A 23318-nucleotide genomic window follows, 5' to 3' on the forward strand; every position below is an offset into this window, starting at 1 on the left:
ATGTATTTCTGCTTTGCAGCATTCACTCTGTGGCCAAGATAGAGATTTAATGGTTTGTCCCTCTCTACTGCAGGTCTCTGTGGAATAAAAACTTCATAATTTGCATTTGTTAGTGCTAAGAAATGTGGTCCTTCTGAATTAGTTTAGTGAAGATCTTCTCTTCCCATTCTGTAGTGCTGGCTTGGCATAAGTTAAAGGCCCTTTGGCACCTTGAAGAAACCCAAGGCGAGTTCTGTGTGTTGGCTCTCAGAACTCTTCTGGAATAACACAAACTGTGTTGTTCAAGGCTCTTCAAATACTACAGAGGAGATAATGGCTGCAGTGTGGGATATATAATTATCTTCGATACTATTAATGGAGTATCTAATTAACTAAACGTTTATTAATGGAGTAATTAATAGCTGATTAATAACAGCATAAAATACTTTGGGGTATTTTGAGTATAAAAGGCACTATAGATAACCAACACCTACTGTTTTTCATGATTTACTGTTTCAACTGTATTATAGTAATGCAGTAAAAAAAGTAGAAGTATTTTTCTCATCTGTTACAGATGGTAAAGTTATGAGGAACTGTACAGTTTAACATCTTTTGTCAATATAAGGACTTTTCCTGCATTCCTTGAAAAACAAATACCTATTTTCTTGGCTTTTAGCAAGTGAAACATAAATTAATAAGAAAGAAAAGAACAACAAAACGGCAACAACAACAAACCCCAGGAAAAAGTAGTCATATTGTTTCAAGTGTAAATGACTGAATTTCTTTTAAACTTGTGTGCGGAAAAGCTGCTTGTTCATATGACTGGGAAACAAGAGTCCCACGTCGATTCCCAATTTTGCCTTATGATAAGATCTTAACTATATATCACTGGTGGTCTTTGGCTGATACTCTGCATCTCTGAGAGAGCTCAATCTGGGTTTAGAAGAAGACTATGGCATTTTTAAATGTTTATTTTTCATATATTGGGAACACATCAACAATATCTTGTCCAGAAGGCCTGTCTACACTGCTGCTTGCATCTTGTAGCCTTTTCAATAACCAGGATTTCCATAGGAGTGCATGCTGTGGTCCTTGCCCACCATATATTTACAATAACTCTTTGTAAAGATTCTTGCTAGAGCAGTTGTTTGTATTTCATGGGATGCCAAGTTGACCAGATCAAGAGATTTAGCATATCTATACATTATTCCTAGCCTTTTGGCCTTGTAACTCATGATTATTAAAGGGTTTATTAATCCCTTTAATAGGGGTCAATCTCTACTTGCCATCTTTTGCTGTTCTGCTACCTTTAAATATGTTCTGCTGCAATGGTAATCTTACTGTTAAATATGTAGGTATGGCACACTGATACTTAATAGAGTCAATGACAGTTTATTAATTAGATTTGCATGGTCATAGAAGTATAGAGTAGAATCAGTTAATAAATGGGGTCTTAATATTTATTCAGATTTTGCCTTCATAAGCTTGTAAAAACCTGATAAAAACTCGTTATCTAAGACATCTAGATCAACTTATTCTTATTTGAGCAATGAAACTGTGGTGGCTAATAATAGAGAAAGTGGACTTTTCAGCTTTGAAGGTCATGGTAATTCCTTTCATGTAACTCCTTTATGTTCTAATTTTCTTTCCATGCTCTGTAAAAAAACCCAAAAAAACCCCCAAAAGCAAAAACCAAAACCCCAAAAAACAAACCAAACCCATTTTCTTTAAATATTAAGACAATACAGTGGGCTGTATTCATGCTTCATTGGCCAGTAAGCTTTTTTACTCCTTCTATGTCAGGTTTCCCATGGGATACAATAGAGTGTATTTTTTCAGATGATGTGTTGCTGCAGAAAAGGTGATTGTCAGCAGTAAGCAAACTATCGAGTTCAACAAAAGGCTGACACAGCTTTTTCCTGCTTTGACTTAATCTGTCACTCTCTTTGTATTTACTGATTTTGTTTTTATGATCACGTATTTTTTATTTGTAACACACTGGTTGTATGGTCTTGGTAACTAGTAAAATGTCATCAAGACAGGGATCAAAATATGGCTTCAAAATTATTCATTAGGATGTAGCATCAAAGATGACTTGCATCTAACCGCATTTTAACATGAACAAAATAATAATCTGAATCATGTACGCTTACAGGTCACCTCCTTATTTCCTGTGACAGAGGATAAAACAGAATCTTTTGATCCCTGTAGAACCATAATAGGCAAAGAGTTAGAAAATTTATTCTGTTAGATCAGAAGGTATCTGCTCTTGTAACAGAGCATTCAAGATCCATTCACCACACCCACCTCTGGTTCACAACTGTCTTTTGCACAAGGATTATTAATCTGCTAACATAATTTACATCTCTGAGGGCTCTGATGGTTCTTGACTATCTGACTGCACTGAACATTGCCTGCTGGGATTCTACGTGGTTCTCTCTATGAGTTACAGCAGCTGTCATCCCTGGTGACTGGGTCTTTTTTTTTTTCTTTTTTTTTTTTTTTTTTTTTTACATTGTGGAGGTGCTGGAAACCTGCTTTACCCTGACAAATCCACCTCCACCCCTTCACCCTGCAGAAAAGTTCCTTTTTAGTCATTCCTAATGCTGTGACCCATCTAAGGGTTAATCTCATTCCTCCAACTTCAGGAACACAGTGGGATAGCTCAAAGCTCATGTCTTCTGACTTATACCAATCGTTTTATGCTTCTTCCAGGAAGGATTAAGCATGATTGGGGTCATCTGAGGGTGGCCCTTTCTCCCTCCTGCACCTATGCCAACTGTAGCTGGCTATCAGGGGTGTGGTGTTGGTGTGCAGTGACAGAAATGACATCAGTAGGATGTCTGTCTGGCAGACTCCATTCCTTTCATAGGTTGAAAGAAAAATGTGTAGAACAAATGCCATTTGGAAGTGAAATATAATCTTTTTGAGGCAATACTAAGCTGCCACTTGTTTCTCTTGTATGAAAAATCTGTATCACTTGCCACTTACAAAACCTCTTAGAATTCTGGCAGTTTAGGAAGGGTGTGCTTGGTGGTCACATAATTTCTATTCAAAATTCCACTGTGTCATTTTATTATTAATGGCCTTATTTACTATAGTATCATGCCTTCATACTGTATAATGTCACTGTAGATGCAACTTCTTTTTCCAGAATTTTTACACCTAGTAATTCTAAAATGTGTTATAGTAATGTAGCTATGTAAAGCATTTATATAACACAGTAAAGTGTTTTACAGTAGACTGTAAAACTAAAATATTTAAATGCATTTTGAACAGAATTTTTTAATAATTATTTCAGAATAAAATTAGGGAACTGATAACACTAACAATACTTGATACTGTATTTTGGAATAATTACTTTACAAAGAATGACTGTTTCAAATGATGTGTAATAGCTGCTCTGACTCCGTGATAGACTCTGTTTCTTAACTTAGTTATTTTTCTTAATTTTATTTTTTTTTGTTACCGCTTCACTTGTTTAATTTTTTTTATTGCTTCAAGACATTATAGTGCAAGTACTTAAACAGTGAAATGCATGTGTATAATTCTAACTTGTAGATTACTCAGTGCTTTTTAAAATAAAAGTGAACGGTAAATTTTTATGTGCTTGTATAACATTATTAATATGTATACACTTGAATCTATTTTATTATTTTTAATTTCTGCTTTGTCCACAGACAGCCTTTTGATTGATTACCAGTTTACCTTCAGCTTATTACAAGAGGATGATCGCCATCACACTGCCATAAACTTTATAGCAAATCCAGAACAGGTAAGAAAATGTTATTAACTTTAGACAAGTTTTGGAGAGTCATGATTACAATTTCCATTGTATTTGACCACGTGCCTATAAGGTATTAGAGATATTTCAAATCTTTTTGAGGACTGAAAATTGTTCCAGTGTATTCATTGCAGAAACTTTCTAAATGGTAGATGTACTTCAGATCAACTAATGCTCAAAAAAAATTATCAGCTCATTTATTTTATTGTTGTTCCCATGGATAACAAATTTTAGTATCTTCCTGAGATGAATTAAAGGTGTAGACCCTTCAGTTAAGAAATCTTTATTAGCAGATGAGAAAAGTAATTTTTGAATTGTAATTAAAATGTAGCCATTTGCCATGTATTTTTTCTTTAGTTTTACAGAGAACATTATTTCATTATTTTTATCACAATCTGAAAAGATAACTGGTGTAGTTATATACTTACTTGTACCCTGGTCTTACTGAAGCAAAAGAGAGGATTGCCTTTGGCTCTGAATTATTTATGTTTAAAATTAAAAATGGAAGATGATTAAAAGGCTATATGCAGTTATGTGCAGTAGAGTTATATACAATACATTCTGATATATTTTGTTAACTTCAATATATTTTCTTTTTTTAATCTAGTCAAATAAAAATCTGGATATATCGATTAATGCATCAAACAACTTCAACCTCAATATTACATGGTCTATTGGTTCTACAGGTGAGGGTGAATTTGGTATGATAACTTTTTCCATATGATTTTGTGATCCTTTAAGCTATTTTAACCTGATTGTCTCTTTGTTACTAATTTTGATAATAAAACTTTACCAAATGTGTTCTTTTGCCATTATCATTGTGCCATTATTAATTATATTATTTAAACCTCAGATGATAATTTGCAATCTGAACAAAGCTTCATTAATATGTTAACTTTCTCTTCTATTCAATTAAAATTACTTTGGTAGAAAAAGCTTGTAGTCTATTTAAATTTTTAAAATGACAGTGTTATGAAATGCTGTGATTTTAATTAAGATAAATTGCTTCCTTAACTACTGCAGAGACTGAGATTTTATTTCTTTGTTTCAGTGTTCAAGCTAAAAATTTAATTATTAACCTTAACATTGATATGAAACAATAAAGTTCTTCTCTGTATGCTGATAAAAGGAGCTGCTTATCTATTTTTCTCCAACTTTGAACCCCATTACTCTTCTTTGTTTTAAGAAGGAATAAAAGCTTTATTTAAACAGTTTCTCTGAATTGCTTCTATTGACTTTCTGAAAACACATCCAAGGAGAAGTATGATGCTTAAAATGAAATTGTACTAAAATACAAAAAAAAATAATCTTTTCAAAGAAGGTTCAGAGTTTGTCTTACATAAACTCATTAATTTCTTCATCAATGTAATTCTGAAGTATTTCAACATACCATAGCTAGTAAGTTCTATTAATGCCTTTATTTTAACGTAGCACAGCCATCCATTTATTTGCAAAGAATGATACATGTTTATTAGTAGGTATGTTATTAAAGCTTTCATGAACAGTTAAAACTCTACAGCAACAATGTATGATGTAGACAAAGTTTTTATTGAAATGGAATGTAAATTGCTAGAGGAAAGCACATTATCTTTTTAGCTGACCATAACAACTTTGTTCTAAAATTCCTGTAAATTCTATCAATTTTATGATTCCTTCATAATCTTTTGAAACCAGAGTAAGAGTTTCTGTGAATTTTCTCTGTGTATGAAATATACCTAATGTGCTATGTAAACTGTAATAAAGGTTTATTATAGTTGTACGAAGACACCAAAAGTAATTCAAGAATGTAAGTTTCTTGTGCAAATTTACATTGGCATCTTTAATGATGATTAATATTTGTCATAAATATATATCTCTACATATGGGTTTTTTTAGCTGGAACAATATCTGGAGAAGAGATTCCTGTTGTTTCTAAGGCTAATATTAAGGAATACAGAGATAGCTTTTCCTGTGAAAAATTTAACTTTCGGAGCAACCCAAACATCACTTTCTATGTCTATGTCAGCAATTTCTCCTGGCCAATCAAAATACAGGTTAGTATGGCTGTTTTGTGCTTATAGAGATGTTGACATCTTAGCTTTACATTGAATTTCATGTTTTCACATACAGAGTGTGAGTGTATGCTGTATTTTCTGTGTATAAGAATTATAATACTTTTGCTTTTGGTAGTGAATCAGACCAGACTATTGATTTTAAAATCTGAAGTTAAAATTGTTGAACATAAATGTTTATTTGTAATATAGCTATGCATTTAGATTTATACAAAGAAAAGGTCATACAAATATGTGTGCATGTACCTAGATATTTGTGTAATCTTTTGTTAATCATCAGCTTTCTTAGCCTCTGATTTTCTTTAAGATTGAATGTCTGTATCATATTGCAATATTTCAAACTTCAGTTAACACTAAGTATGTTTAGTTAGGATTTATATTCTTCTTTTACTTCACTGGAATCAATTTCATTGAGAATTTTCTGGAGTAGTGAGATACTGTGCTGTGGCAGACTCAAAAAAATCAGTGCAATGATGATTGTTCCCCCCCACCCCAAAGTTTCAGCAGTATTTATAGTTACCATTACTATATCTGTATTTGTAGATAGTGTGTCCCTTGCACCAATCAAGAAGCTCTTTATATGGATGACCAGCTTTTGGCTATAATTCCCTTATGGAATTAATTATTAAAAATTAAATTGTTAAAATGGTAATAAAATTTCATAATTCCTAGTGATTTGCTCAGGAAACTGGAACAAGCTCAAAATACTTGCCAGTTAAGCATAATTACAAATATTCTACAGGTTTCCATTTTGGTGGAAAAACCTCTAGTTTTATAAAATACAGAGCTGGTTTCATATATGTATGTATATGAGATAAAGTAATCTGCTGAGGAGCCTCCTGGATTAAAGCAGTCATCTTCCAAGTAAACTGACAGAGAAATATTATTCCTGTGTTTTGTTAAGTGAAGTTAAACGTTTTTCAATCATACATGAATGTTAAATGTAAATGTGTTACGCAGTGTGGAAGGATGAATTTGTCCAACTTACTAACATTTATACATGTACTATTTTATATTAAAAAAACCCTGAAGGTTAAATGCTTTCTTTTAGTGTTCATATTAAGGCAATTTTTTACACTAACCCATCCCACTTTCTAAGGATAGAAGAACTTCAGTGGCCAAATAGCCTTCCTAAATAAACCTATGAAGCAATTTAAGCTGTAAATGCATTACACACTCCTTTCACCTTTAAATTTGGAAGGTGCCTATATCATCATTGTAAGACAAATATTATTAAGGTGATGTATTCCTAAAATGTGCAGCTCTTTGTCAGATGTCAGCAGATTGAAGCTCCTTTTTGTGCTGTTTCCACTGCAGCATAACCCCTTAATGTTAACATGTTTTAATGCATGATAAAAGGAATCTCTGATCATTGGTTACATCTCTTCTTTCTTTTTTTTTTTTTTTTAAATCAGACTTTTCCTTGTTTGTTGTCAGTTGCACAAATTTTTTTTGTATTTTTTTTTGAGGCACATTGAAATTCATTGGTCTAGAGAGTTCTGTCTCAGAGATGATGGCGCTTGAGTATTGCATTCCTTTCCTGTCTTGCTAATTTTTTTCATAAGAGACTTCCATCTAGAAATGAAGTCACTCCAATTTTATGCAGGAAAAGGAATGCTGAAGTCCAATTACGGAAACTGTTTCAGGATCTTAATGTTGTCCTCTGTATCTGCCTTCGCAAATTAACAAGATTATTATTTAGATCCTTTTTTTTTTTCTTTTTAATGCTGTGATTTGTTCTTTTCCAAGGAAATATCTGAAGTTCACATTACCCATGTGGATTTCTTATGTTTGGTGCTTTAGCAGTAGATAAGATCTTCAAATGATAAATGGAGTAGGGAGCTTTTCAGAGAAAACAAGTTTAGTTTTGTATGTTAACTTTACAATTCTGTATGTAATAGGAATTTTAAAAGTGTAAGAGCCTTCCTATGACTTAAGGTTAAGAGAGAGAAGTCAGGGTTCATTCCTATCCAGAGAGTGAAGTTTCCAAGACCAGTACTAAATGGGATCACAGTTCTAATATTTATGATTTTCTACATCTACACATCTCTTAGCCTACCAGATTTCACCTTGACAATATGCAAAAATGGTTAATATTAGTCTATTATTGTATTAGAGAGTGTTCATTTAAAGGATGGTAATTCTTACAAAAATTATCTTACTGTTACACTGATGAAAGGACTCGTCGGAGAGTCAAGATACTGAAGGTAGCTTCAAGTTCTGTTTTGGAATGGGGAACTCTTCTAGATGGTCTCTGAATTCATTTTCAAATGGTCTAGAAAGTAGTTTCCTGAATTAGTCACCTTTGCCTTTCTATGGTGGTTAGAGAGTTAGCTCTGTGTTCCAGTGCAGGGCTTTAGATGTCAAGGAAGCTGGCTTATACATAAATGGTCTTAAACACCGAACTATTTGCACCGTAGTCCTTTCCACTAATGCAGTCACGCTGCATTGGTCAGATCATGTTGCTTAAAAACGTAATGATATTTTATATCAACTCAGTGTGGAAGGTTTCATTTAATCCTGTTAGAGCTAAGGAAATTACTGTGGCTTCCTTGAGGTATTCTGTTTATAGGAATAAGTAAGATAGTGACATGAAATTTGGTGCATGCTTTTGACACAACACTTTTGTAGAGGACTAAATACTCACTTCAGCACATCTAGCATTTTTCAAATACAATAGGAGTACCAGTCTTCTGTATTTACATTATTTGTGTGACTTGTCAAGAGTAGATTATATAAAGAATGAGTTCCTAAGGAAGCAGAAATAGTGACCGCACTTCCCTTGTAACTGATATTTCAAGTTGTGTCGTTGATAGGCATTTTGCCTCTCTCATGCCTCCTGTTATGCTGGCGCTGGAGCTAAGATTACTTGTGTCTTTCATTGGGAAGGTTTGGGTGTTGATGTTGGAGTTACTGCTCTTACCATTTAATTTTCTGTTGGAGAAGGAACAGCCCTCCTCATTATACAAGACATTTAGTTTCATTTTCTGTCAAATTCACCTGTATTAGCTATTTTTGTATTCAGTTATCTTCAAGATTTTCATGACTACAAGGAAAAACTGTACATCCCAGCAGGTGACTGTTTATTTGGATCAATGACTCACAGTTGCTTCCTCAAGTGCTTTTATTATGCATGTTACCTATTCAGCAAGCTTGGAGTTTTTTTCCTAAATCTTAATAAATCCCTGGTGATTGTAACACAAAACAGCCTCTTTTGAAATATGTTTTCCTGACTTTGAAAAAAGGGTATGTGATGGTTGTGCCATACAAAATTTCCTGAAGGTCTGCTGGTCTGTGATAACTTCACCAGCAACTACCCAGTGACCCATTTTACTTTTGACACTGGTGAGCCTAATGACCTCAGAATACAGGTTCTTCAGCACTGGATAGCAGTGAATTACCTGCCAACCATAGAAACTATGTAGGAAATTTTCAGTTTGGGATGAAGTCCTGCTTGCTTTATAAAAATGTACTCTAGGTTCCTATTAGTCAGCACCCTTCTGTCCATAATGGCTGTGGGCACACAGCTGGGTGCTCAGTCAGTAAGAGAGCTCTGCAACCCTCAAGGGAAAACTCTGCATTTAAATTTCCTGATGCTAAAAGCACTTTATTTAGCTATAAGATCTCTTCTTCCTTGACATCAAAGGAGAAGCAGAAATGTGGCATAGTTGCATCAGGGGTCATTAGAAAGATGATGATATAGGACATCTTCAGCTTAGAGCTGTTTTCCACAAATAGACCTGTTATTGGGTACAACATGGACAGCTACCAGTTTTTCTCAGAAGTATGTGGTAGTTATATGCTGGAACACAAATGCTGGATATTTTCCTGCTGAATTATTGCAAGAGTTTATACCCCTCTTTTTCTCCATTTCCTGTAATGCAGAGCTGACTGAAAAGTAAGGATGAATACAGACCCTTACACTTAACTGTTTTAGACTTTCACAGGCAACAGTAGTTTATGCATCTTTTTGGAGGAAGTCTGTGTAAAGTATCTTTGTTATTAGAGAGTTTGAGTGTCCAAGTAAGGACATGATTTATCATCCAGGTTTACCATCCCTATGTTTGACTGAGTGTCTTTGACTGTCCCAACCTTTTAGGTGTGCCGTGTCTTCTATATCTGTTAAACAGGGCTCAATGAGAAATTGCTGTTTTCTTAAATAGGCTAGGTTTCTGAACAGAATATGTTGCAAAGCCCATAATTTGTTTCTGTTCATTTTTATTTTATTTTGAGAGTAGATATAATTCAGACTCCACTGGTAATGGACTTTGAAGGCTGTAACATTTATTGAAAAGCAGTAACTCAGACCGTAGCCAGCACCTCAAATAATGGTCAGTGGTCCCTGAAGTAGTAAGCAGTCATAAAGCTTGGGCCTCTGACAGCTATGCAAATATTAATAATAACAGTAACAACATGTTCTTCAGTCTCAGGAAACTAATTTTATGGCAAGGGATTTTTGTCACTGAAGCTTGTGACAGATGTCTTTCCTTTTTTTTCATCAGTTGCTTCCATATTCTGAAAAGTAGTAAGCGCATATGAAACAAACATCCTTAAAACACCATCCTGGCTATCTGGTTGATGCGCTCTTTCCCTAAGGACAGCAATAGCATTCCTGCTTCTGGACCAGCTGCTTTCATGCACCTATATCTCTTTATAACTGTCAAACTTTTAAATCTGATCTCAACTTGTGCCTGAGCAGCAAAATTTTCTACCAGTTTTAAGCTGCATCTGGAGATAATAATAACTGTTCTACTAACTATTTCCTTTCCTCCCTAAAGTGTAAATGAAAGATTCACAAGTGTCCGAGTTATAATTAGGAGGGTCAGTTTAAATTATAAGTTTCAACCTCAGTAACAAAGCACTGCCTGGAAAAATTAGGTTTGTATTTAATGAAAAAAAAATCTCATTATTAATTTCTGATCATAGAATAGTTAATTTAACATGTTTCCAGAGCATAGAACTATTGTTGTTACAGCGAAGTTAGAGATGATGCTAGTGTACATGTAGAATGTCCAAATGTGTTGGAAAGAAGGAATTTAATTATTTTTAAACAAGCCTACTGTAAGCTTTAGTAGCATGTTGTTGGGTTCTTTTTTTCCTGCACTGTTGTTTCTGAGGAATACTGTCTTTGGCACCTGTAGTAGTTTGTATGCCAGAACAGAATAATGAATTTTGGTGAAGATTTACATTTTATTTTTATGTAGCACAACAAATAATCAAAACTACTTCATATATAAATTTTCAAGGGATTTTTTTTTTAAAGGGGAAACTGGTGTTCTTTCCATTTACTGGTTCCTGTTTCAGAATTGATTTTCTTTCCCCTGTTAATAGACAGCCTGTAGCAACTGAAGTTGTGTAATGTAAATCAAGAAGCATATCTACCCTTGTAATAAAATTTACTGTGTAGCATAATTTATTTCAGCTTTTTTTGTTTTGGAATTCATTTTGAATTTTTAACATTCATGAATGACTTATATGTTGTAAAAGCTCCAAGAAGTAAAACTTGTCAGTCACTGCCATTAGACCTTACAACAGCAGCACAAACCTAATTACTAAATCAAGAAATAAAGATCGGAGCTTTTTTGGTTTTTAAGACCTTTCCAAAGTTTGCAAAGGTCATAATTCTGGAATCTTTGCTTGGAAAATATGTATTTATCCACATGTAGCTGTGTTTGTACAGAACCTCCTACCATCAGTGATTACATACCTAAATCTAATCTCTGTGATTTATGGTGAATGATTCAATTTCTAAGTGCCTTAATGGTTTTCATAGAGGCTGCTGAGTAACTGCATATAGCTATGTGTGAAGACACTATAATTCTTGAAACACTAAACAGGTATTGATGATGAAGTGGATACATTAGCTTCCAAAATGACTTTGATGTTTTCTTAGAGTAAATATAAAATCCTTCTTAAAAATGGGTTTGAAAGTAGTATAACAAGAAGAAAAACCTGGGAAATCTACCAAACTACCGTTTAGTTACAATTCTGCAAGGAGCGTGAAATTGAACAGAAAAAAAGTCAGGAACAGAAGGCATCTAGCAGTACAGGCTGGGTTAGTTTATAGATGACTGAAGTATAGCATAAAATTTAAATATATACTTCAGTTTTCAATAGGGATGATGATATTGATCATAGTGTAAAGTCAATATTTATAATAATAATAATAAACATAAATTTATGAAAATTATCCTCAACAGAGTTGGACACAAAACTCGAGCTTAATGTGCTCTGATTAGGCACCAGGTGATATCTATCCTAGAATCTGAAGAGGTAATGTGTGAAATTGCAGGGCCAAAAGCAGGAGGGTGGGACCACAAGACTGGAGAAAAGCAAATGCAAGAAAACCTGAATGTAGGAAAGAAGTGATTCCAGTAAAGACAGATTTAGTAGTATACAGTGCTTTGGAAGAGATTTTTGAAGGAAAGTTATAATATAATATTTAGTATTTTGTCATGTTTTATGCATTGACTGCAGACATTAAGTTAGACAGTAAGGGAATTATTTGATGATTGTAAAGCAGAAGAATGTAGATTTAAAGAAATATAGATTTTGGTAAGAGATCTCATGGCTGCTCATGATACATTTGCACTTCAATATTCTGCCAAAGTGGCTCATCCAATTACCTTTCTGGGCATGGCAGAGTGGAAACATTTAGTTTGCTTGACAGCAAAAAGTCTAGAGATTCAGATTTATGTCTTGCATAGGATTGTTTGTTGTATCTGATTAAAATATATGAAAAGATGTTTTCATTGTTTCTCAATTCAGTGTGAATAGAGTTTTTGCTCTGGAGTTTGTTTTAGAAAAAAACAACTCCACTAAGTGAAGGAATTCAAACTTATTTTAAAATTTAAATCAGTGGGACAGCAATGTGGAGGTAAAGATTCATTTCTTTTAATATTAGATTCTAAAACTAAACTCCATTCTGTTTTTCAACACATTAAATATCATTATTAAAAATTCTGTGTCATAGTTACATTATTACAGGTATATCTGTTACAGGTATAATTACCGCATTATATAAAGTAGTTGAAAATTACTACCCAAATGTGGACTGTTACAGTAATTACAACTACTTTTTTCTTTCTGAGGTAATCAGATATAATACCAGAAACCTACTCTTTCTTGCCTTGGAAAACTGACTGTCTATAATATCCATATTTCCTTGTAGTTGCAAGGCCAGTCATGTGGAGAATAAATCACAATAAATCACTGTGTAAGATTACCCAAAATCTTAATGTGCTCAAATCCAATATAACATTTTCTAAAATGCTTCCCATGAATCCTGAAGTATTGCTAAAATGAGGAGGTGTTTTCTGATGATTAGATTATACCTTTTTTTCTTTAACAAATAATGGTAGAGATGTTAATGTTTGTCTTAAAATATTCCTGAACAAGGTTGCCAACCATATTGTGCCAACTTCTACAGCACTTCAATAAATGCAAATGTTAATTTCATTATGCTCCCTGGTACATTTCTTTTTCCAGTCACCTTAGAAAAGGTGAGCCACTGGAATATCTGTAAATATTTAACATATTTGATATATTTCTCAGAAGGCAGAAGCACTGTTAATAGTTCATCTGATGATTTAAAGGAACCAAAACACCTAATTAAGAGATAATTAGTCCTCAATGATGCATAGTTTTAATTGGTGTATAATTTGAATGTCTGAGATAAGAACTCCTGTAACTGATGTGCCAATTGTGTAGGGTTTTTTCCAGGCAGACCAAGGCACCATCTACTGGTAGCTGCATAACACAATAGAGATGTATAGATATGGTATTTGCTAATAAAAATTAGCTCCCTATGATGTTTAGCAAGTAGATATTGAGATTTTTTCCTGTAATTTCCATTTCCCTTATCTATTTAATTAATTAAATTATAGTTAGAACATTTAGAATGTAATAGAAAATATTGCTCAAAGATAGCTTTTATTTGTTCAGGACTTGTGGTTAGCTATGGGAAAATAAATCAATTATTCATCTTGGGATTTTGGGAGGGAACATAGGACAGGATATAGAAACCTGTTTTTTTAATAATAAAAAAAAAAAACCCTTCAAAGATTAAGATTCTCCCTGAAGAAAACATCCATGCCTTGTTGAACTGCAGCAGCCTATAAAGGTCATACACAGTGGCTTCCACACAGTCAGAATAATTTTAAAGTAAATGTTTGGCTCATAGGGAATCAGAATGAAAATAGGAAGATAGTGGTAGGGAATAGATATTTTCATCCTATTTATCATGACTGTTCATTCTCGAAAACTTAGTTGCTCTCTCTAACCAGGATTTTGTAGATAAATGTGAACACCGTGCAGGATTTTTGTTTCATATATTTTTTTTTAAAAATTTGGATTTGTGCCAAACTGGACCAAATCCATGTTTTTCAACATTTCTTAATAAACAAAATGTCAGTGGCCCAAAATTAACTTAAAAATTGCAACGTAAGGCATTTGTGAAGTAGTCTTCTTGGGAACCCCATATCTGCTGAGTAGTCATGACAGTCTTGTCAGCCTCACCACATGATCGTGGTCCTGACACTGACAGGAATTTCAGGTTTTTGAGTTAAAGTAGCTTTTGGCTTTCCTAAGGTCTTCTTGTTCCATGTTGGTTTTGCTCATCAGGCTGTTCTGAACAGTCCTTCAGAGCTACAAGGTACCTGAGCTAACTAGATCCTCTGTCTAAAAACACAAACCAGAGCTCATTTACATCATAGGATTGTCCTTCAGCAGCAGCATGTAGTCACTTGTCCTGTGAATTGAAGGCTTCAAATCTAAGCTCCGAGAACTAATCCAACAGGCTATGTCATGGTGAACTGTCTCTGAGCCAGAGACCCTGGAAGCAGTAGTTTCCAGCTCTAGGTAAACTTGACAGCAGTGACTGGAAATACAGCTCTGGGATTTTGTTCAGGACTTCAGAGCTTAGTTCCTTAGGCCATGGAAAACTAGCTAGAAACTGTAGGGATGCTTACAGCTGAGTTTACAGAGCTCTCTAACTCTCAGCTTTCCAAAAGCACTGAAGCTTCAAAAGTTGAGACTGTTTGTCTGCAGGAACATTCACAGGAGTTAGCTGAAGTGCCATCAGCATCCTTAGCACAAGGAGTCCTACCTTAGATTAAACAGACATTCATACTTAAGAATGTTTATTTTGAGTGAATCAGTATTTGTGATGGCACTCTAATGTATAGGAGTTATTGCAGTGACAGATGAAAGGAGTTAAACTTTATATATGCTACTAGAAGACAATCATTGAGAATGGAAAATAATTGCCTTGTATTGATCTTTGGGACTTCTCAGGTATTTCTGTTGTGATATTTCATGTAGACCTCTATTCTTTGCAAAGCTAGGTGTTATTCTTTTAACCATATGGTCAGTGTATTAATATTCTATGATGAAATGACAAAATGGAAATATTAGTAAGACTCCAGGATTTTCAAATCCAGAGCCATTCCATGTTTCCTCATGGATTAACTAATGCTTATGTGGTTTGAGCTGAGCTAACCAATGTGAACATGTGAAGAAGTCAAAGTTCACAAATGTCGTTCCTGAGAAACACAGAAAGAATAGCATGAAGTTAGGCAGAATCACCAGGTCTTTGTTTGGCAAGAAGACCAGCTCAGACCTGCAAACTTGACTTAATTGGGCAGATATTGGGGAGCTTTTGTGCTCTTTGTTAGATTATAGTGTGAATGCTCACTTCTTTAGACTGTGCAAAAGGATGTTAGGGCTGTGATTCTGTTTGTTTCCACTATGAAGTGTTGATTGTTAGTTTTTATTTTGAAATGCTGTAAGGACCTTTAAATTGTGGTAACAATATAATTTTAAAAATCTCTTCAATTCTTTATCATCAGGAAGATAATTGCATATATTTCAAAGAAACAGAAAAAAAACCACCCCAAATTGCTTGGTCTGTATTAAACAAACATACTTTGTGCCTTCAGGGAGGTAGTACAAACAACCATCAGACATAGATAAGAGTGTTAAACAAGAGATGGAAAGCTTGCAGGTCATCTGCTTTTTTAAAAATCTAGCTTTAAGTACATTAGTTACTTGTCATTACTTTTTCATGTAAGCACTTGATTTCATTGCTACCATGGTGTTATATCTCATAGATGATAAATCCAGAAGGGGCTGTTGTGATAATATAATCTGAAATGAGACGTAAACTAAAGCATAGATTTTCACAAATTAATTGCTGTTTGAATTAGACGATATATTAAAAAAAAACATTCAGTCTTGGCTTAAGTATTTCTAGAAATGGGATATGCACTAGACTTCTCCTGAGTAGTTCTGACTATTAATTATTGCCACTGTTTAAAACATGTGATTCACTGTAAGTGTAGCTTTCCATGAGCTAGTAGTGAAATATAATTTTGTGCTAGAAAGATGAGCTTCCTCCTACAAAGGATGTGCTGTTGTAAATACCACGTACTCCATCACCTTTTCTTCAGCTTTTCTCCAGTCTTACTGTCATTCTTGTGTCTTTTCTCTGAACCCTCCAGTATTTCAGTATCCCTTGGGAATTATGGATGCCAGAACTGGATATTCTTTTCCAAGTGTGGTTACATCTGTTTCAGATACAGAGTTAATGATGTGCTTGAGGGGGCAGAAAAAGGATGCTCTTCAGCAGCTCCCCCATGGGCCACGCTGTGCTGCTGAAGGACACAGAGCAACCTTAGCACCAGAACCACCTTTCCTGCTCTTTCTTGTGACTCCAATCCACCCTTTTTGCAACATTCAGTATTTTTCTCTCTACATCCAGGGTTACCTTAGCCCTTTCCTCACAACCTTGGGAATTTAATGATTATCTACCATAACCCCAAATGTTTTTCAGGGTCACTGAGTCGTGAATAGCATCCTTGACAATGATCTTCATTCTTTGATTTCACATTTATACTGTTAAAGGCATTTTTTATTACTTTTACTATTCCCTTACCTTCCTGTACAAATGGCTTGGTAAAAGTGACCTATTATTTTCATTTTCTTCTCTTCGCATGCCAAATAAATATATGTTAATAATGATATTGTTTTCTTGCCAGTTATTAACAAAAGCTTTAAATAACACTAGAAAATAAAGATCCAGGAATTTTGCTGTGCCTTGCATTAGAAACACATTTATACAAATGTGAATCTCTGTTTGGAATTACATTTCACATTAGTTAAAGTTTAATATGTGCCATGTTGAATTTGTATTATTCTAATTTCTCAAAGTGGTGCTTTTGCCAGAAGGATTAATACAATCTCTTTGTGAGTATAAATAGGAAAATATCCAGAAGGATTAAAAGTTTTGTTACTTGTATTTTATTGCTACGTATGTTGTTGGGAATGGGTTAGGACATGGTCTATATGGGCATGAATTGGAGAGTAACGATTTCCTGTGAGAAAGTGTAAGAAGTGCTGGATATAGTATACTTTTTTGAACACTTACATTCTTTAAATTGATAAAATGAATTTTTAGACCAATATGCTCTACAAATTTTGCTACTCTATTCCTGCATTATTATTTATCTTTAACTTTATTCATAGTTCTAATCTTTCATTCTGTTACCCCTTGATGAACATACCCTACACAAAACTGGGTGAAGGTTAATCTTCTGCCTTTCTTTCCTTCCTTTTTTCTTCTTGTTTCATGGTGTCCTCATTTTACTTTCTTGTCTTTTCCTTTTATTATTATTCTTTACTGTGACAAGAAAAATATGCAAGACTGACATTGTTACAGATTGCAGTCTTGTTAAAATTGCCATATTAACTAGCAGTCCAGGTAGTGAAAAACCATTCAAGCTGTCAGATATTCTCAAATAAGTGAAATAAAAGCTGTTTGTATGTATATAGAATCATCATTACTCCTTTGTCTCATAATACCATCTTTGTTCAGGCTTTGAATTGTTTTCATTTAAGGTAATTTTATTTTTGTTTTATTCCCAGTGGTAATGCCTGAGAAATTCTCTGCTGTGTACATAAGAGAGTTTTACTGAAATGACTAATTTTCACTGATAACAAAGTTTTTGTATTAATTATCTCTAATGGAAGTGTTTCACATTGGGTTTCTTCATCAAATTAATCTAGATATAGCACAAAATTCACTTGCTGTGGATACAGAAGTTCTGAGTCTGGGAAACACAGAATGGTTTATATTGGAAGAACCTCTGAAGGTCTCCAGTCCAACCCCCTGCTCAGACCAGGGCTAACTTCAGCATTAGGTCTGACTGCTCAGATCCTTGTCCAGTCAATTTTTTTCCCTTGTATCTCATGTTGCAGTTTGTCCATTGTACTTAACCTTCTTTCTGTGCACCTCTGAGTCTATTTTCTCTGCAACCCACCGATTAGGTGGTTGGAGACAGCAATAAGATCCCTTCTTTGCCCTCTCCTCAAGCCATTCAAAGTTAATGACTTATTACTATGTAGTAAGATGTGAGCTCAATGAATTTACAGAAGACACTAAGCTCAGTCCCAGGAATTCAGTGCAATTCAGTGCCTTCTTGAAAGTTCCTCCAACCCCAAGGATTTAAAAATAATAAAAATGGTTATAAATCTTGAGGTCATTATTTAAAATAATAAGTTGTGTAATATAAATGCAAGATAGTTTATTTTGGTATTTATCCAGCTATTAGGCCTTTTGAGCTCAATATTTATATCTGCCTCCTTGAAGAAAAGAATGCTACTTAAATGGCATCTGGATAGTCTCCCAAGACAGAATGAGATGTGTCTTTTGTAAACACTAATACTAATCATTATAAAAACAAAATGTGTGAACAGTATTTTCTGAGATAAATGTAGTTTTATCCTGTCAGATCTTAATTTTTCCCTTTTGGAGTTGCTGTCCCAGTGAGTGGCTCCTTTCAAGACCATAAGTTTCTTATTATACCTGCGTAGGTGAATTAACGTGTAATGATAGAAAGTTATATGATCAGGTGTTTCTCTCAAAAAAACCACCTGGGAAACATGTAACTCTTACCATGGAGGGGACTTTGTACTACTCGTAGTTGCAAGCCACATCCGTTGTTCAGAGTGTAACATATGAAGTGCCTTTTCAGTTTAATCTTTCTTTTCAGCTGATATCTTTCTGGTATAGCATAATCATTATCCTTAAAATCTGGTTGGTTGTTGGTTTTTTTTTTTCCCTTTCTGGCATATAACTATTTAAATATACATTCCTGTATTGAAAATTTGATAGTGTTTGTGTGTACTCTAGAGATTGGAAAGAACAAGGATGAAGTGCATCTCTTTAGTAGCAGCAAGGATAAAAGGGTGAAATAGTGTAAAGCAGCATTCAAACTGAAATATAAGGGTGGAAGGTTTGCAATTTTTTATTGTTACACTTCGCAGAGTTGGTGGTGAGATGTCAGTGAAGAAAGTATTCATAACATTTTTATTCTAAAGCTTTAAAAGGCACTTTTTGGCTCTGCTTTCTCATCGGGGATGTATTCTTGCAGCACTCATTAACATGAGTGTGGTGTAACTGTATTGCTGCATCCATGCCAAAGTGAAGGCGCTCAGTGGCATTCTTTGAAGTGTTTATGTCATCTCTTCAGTGAGGGTATAACAAAGGATGTATGTTCTGCCCTCAGTAACAGGTATATTAACACTCCTGTGGTTAAGCCCCATGTGCATCAGTAAGAATAGATTTTTTTTTTTTTCCTTAGCTGCTGTCTTCTCTTTAGGCATTAGAACAGGCAAAAAGCTATTTAATTCACCTCATACTTGTATTACCTACTGTAAGCTGATAGTGTTTTTTTTGTAAAATGATTACAGTGGAGTTTTTTGTGGGTTTGGTTTTTTTGGGGGAGGTGGGGGTGGGGGGTATGTTGTTGTTTGTTTGTTTGTTTGTTTTTTCCTGAACTAATACCACTTCATTTATATTCTATGGGCATTAACCACAGAACTTAATTTGTTTTGAAAATCCTTTTTAAAGCCGTATTCATCTGTGGTAAGGCTAGTGGTGGTAAAAAAATCAATTGCGGCTGTATTATTTGCAAAGTAATCAATTCACTTTTCCCTTCTAACTAGAAGAGGCATCCTGAGGAGCTGGAAAAATTACACTAATCTGATATGCTTGCATCTTGTCTTTGTTTCATTGTAAAGACCGATACTCATCTCTTCATGTCCATTTCCTTTGAATTTTATTTAGAGTTCATATAAATAAGGGCTATTTGAAAACATCTTGAACATGTGGATATAATCTCCCTGTTCTTTTGACAATCCTTTGTCTTATTTGGTCTTGTTTTGGCTCTTCTTATGAACTGGGTGTATCTAAATGATGTGTTCATCTTCTGTGTTAATTGTTTTGACCTGAACAGTATCTCAAATTATGTGTTTAAAGTAATTTTGGAAGGGAATCATACAGTAACTTTTCAGTCCTTGATTTTCATACATATTAAGTATTATTCAATCCAAGATTTGATTCCATTATTAAAGTTTTCATTAAAATAATTTTTTATTATTTTTTACTAACTGTTGACGTATATAGTAATTTACAAAAAGTGAAGGGCCACAAGTTTTAGGTGCTGGACTCCAAGTCTTGTAGATACACATGGAACTTTAAAGTGGTCTTCTGACATCTTAGTACTATAGGTTTAGGGCTGGCAGGAACCTATTCTGTCAAAAAGATGATGTTACCTGATGTTGCAAGCGAACATTTTTAGGAACTGATCTATCTGTTTTAAAGAGCAGATTTCCTCAGTATTTGAACTTAAAATGTTTTCACAAAGCTCCTTTATTTCTACAAATGTAATCATTCAGTTTATACATATTTGTTATTGTGCAGCTGTTTTCTATGACATCGGTAGCTCTTCATTCTTTCTGGTGTTACTCCCTTTCATGTATTTATACATGGCAATCATATTCCCTATCAGCCTTTGATTTACCCGGCTCAGCAAGCTCTATTTTTTGCCTTTGATAAGATTCATTTTCTGTTCCCCTCCTGGCCACCCTAATGGTTCTTCACCTTCCGTTTGAATCCATCTTTGAACAGAGTGACAGTGCAGTGTACAGTTATTAGTCTGTCAAGACATCATTTGGCAGTTAAAAGATTAAATTGCATGGTGCCGTTGTTATTGTTGCAATTTCAGTTACTCCATTAAGATACCTTACATTCTGTTTGTGTTTTTCTTTGGTTGGTGTAGTTTGAGGAAGCTGCTTTAGTGGTGCTTATTCTACACCTGTTGTACCAGCCAGATGTAAAAGAGCCAGCCAGGACTTCTAATTTAAAAAAAAAAAGCATAATAATTTAACATGAAATAATAAACTGTTTTCATTTGAGGTGAAAAGTTCAAATGATATTCTAGTATGATAGAATTCAGTCTTTTAAAGCAGTCAGTGAAAATCCGTGTGAGTAATTACAATGTATGGACTCCTTACCATACTAGTACCAATGTGAATTTGTACTGAATTTACAAATACTCAATTAGATCATTACATGGAGTTTCATCTGTTGGATACTTTCACATAATTTATCATTCACAGTGATAAACTATGTGATGCTATGATGATATTAAATGATCAGTTTCAGTTCAGGTCTGCTTACATGATCTCTCCATTAGCATGAATACCGAGTTACTGGTGTTGTACTCACTATGGATGAACTACTTTGTCTGTGAATTTTTATTTTTATGAAATACCCTACTGCTTAAATTCTTGCTCACATTTTTAAAACTGATTTTCATGATATTTAAACAGTACCTTTGTTTAACATTACCTTTGTTTAACCTCAGTCAGTATGGTGAAATCAAGCAAATTATGGAGGAAGGAATTTTTTTATTTTTGTATTTTCAGTTTAAATTGATAAACATACAAGATACAGTAGTGACAATTTGCTAACTATATGATAGCAGGTGTGCTAAGGTTAATTGTGTTTTCTATCAGAAGGAACCTAATGGTAAATGGTACATCACTGCAATAACATTTCTAGAGTTTGTAGAGGGAAAGTAATTCAATTTTTATTAATGATATATAATATTAATAAGGTTTTAAAAGGCTTTTTCAATTTCCAGTCTAGCAAAAGCAAGATGTTATTTAAATGATCATACTAAGTAATATTATACTTTTAAAATTCTATTGCTAAGCTGACACTTGTTTTAATATTGTTCAAACGGTAACTCAGGATACAAAGAGAACAAAATGAAACTTAATACAAAGACATAAAACAGGATTAGTTACCCTGAAGAACAGTTTTAAGTGAAACTTGTAAAGCAGTCCTTTTGCTCTACTCAGCTTTTTCTGGTTTCAGTTTGAGAGTTCAGAGGATAGTAAAAATTGCAAAGAGGTCTAGAAAAAATGATTTGAGGAAATACTGAAGTGATTTCACTTGTTAATCTCATGAAGGGAAGATTTAAAGGGTGATACTGCAGTCAAGCATCTAAAGATGTCTGCCTGGTGATGAGGGAAGGAGATGGAGAAAGAGAGCTAGAAGAAGAAATGGGCCTAAATATCAGTAAGACATATTTAGTTTAGATATGCTAAAAGGAAAGGTGGCACAGGTAGTTTCTGAAATCTCTAAAATTAGAGGTTTTAAAAAGAAATTTTATAGCCATCTGTCTGGATAGATTTGATCTCCTTCAGGGAAGCTGGTATGCCCCATCTGCTTTACTTGCTGTGCTTTTATTATGTTTTCTGTGATATCATTTTCTTTTTTCAATATTCCATGTTTTTTCCTTTTTGTTGTGAATAATTTGTAACAACAAAAGTGAAGACACTCCATTGGTGCTATCTTAATAAAGGAACTAAATCATCCTTCTTATGATATGACAGGCAGGTGCCCTACCTAGTCATTCTTAGGAATTGTAGAGGGAAAACAGTAGTGGGGATGAAAAGTGTTTACAATTATCTCTGAAGTTAAGAGGGACCAATAATTCATAATTTAAAAAAAAAAAAGTTTCATAGAACTAAACAGTGATTACTAGAAAGCAGTTAATGGGCTTCAGAAAAGGAGGATTCAACTGGTTCATTTTTTGAGCTTTGTAAGTTTTGTGTGAATGTTTTAAAAACAAATTAAATTGGTCTTTTACCAATTGACTCTTCTTTCACTGCCAGTTTGTTGACACTTAGAGCCCTTTGCTCTACAAGGAACGATAATACAATTGGGCTAGTACATACTCTTTAATTGAATTGACTATTTTGCCCTGCTGCTCAGGGAATTGATAAATTGGTACAACCTTCTGTTCTGAAAGTTGGTTGGGTTTTTTGTCTTTTGTTTTAGGAATAGAAAGAAAGTATGAAAAAATAGCATTCAGAATTTGTTAAAGACATCACTGACTTTGTTTTGACTAGTGATATAATTACAATCTTAGTTCTGTGAAATATTTTAGAAATTAATCCATATTTACTGTAATTTCTGTTTCTGGTTTAATCATGTAGGTAAAATAAACTTTCATATTCAATATGCCACTACTGGTAGAATATAACTGAATGCTTTGAACTTTCAGTAACAAAGTTATTCTTTAGCCTGAAAACCTTGTTAAGGAGAATGTTTTTCTTGACCTCGTAAGGTGAACATTAATATTGTTTTTGTA

General features: G+C 34.0%; 1 protein-coding gene across 6 annotated transcripts in view; it reads left to right on the forward strand.

The window, feature by feature from the left end:
• The window catches only part of ATRNL1 (attractin like 1), a 574237-nt gene that overhangs the window by 210835 nt on the left and 340084 nt on the right, over positions 1-23318 (forward strand). For all 6 annotated transcript variants that reach the window (XM_074831353.1, XM_074831351.1, XM_074831356.1 and 3 more), the window contains exons 22-24: positions 3660-3754; positions 4371-4449; positions 5639-5796. In XM_074831353.1, the coding sequence (XP_074687454.1) occupies positions 3660-3754; positions 4371-4449; positions 5639-5796 (332 nt within the window). The remainder of the gene's footprint in view (positions 1-3659; positions 3755-4370; positions 4450-5638; positions 5797-23318) is intronic.

The sequence above is a fragment of the Strix aluco genome, chromosome 7 (assembly GCF_031877795.1).
Source record: "Strix aluco isolate bStrAlu1 chromosome 7, bStrAlu1.hap1, whole genome shotgun sequence".
Lineage (NCBI taxonomy): Eukaryota > Metazoa > Chordata > Aves > Strigiformes > Strigidae > Strix > Strix aluco.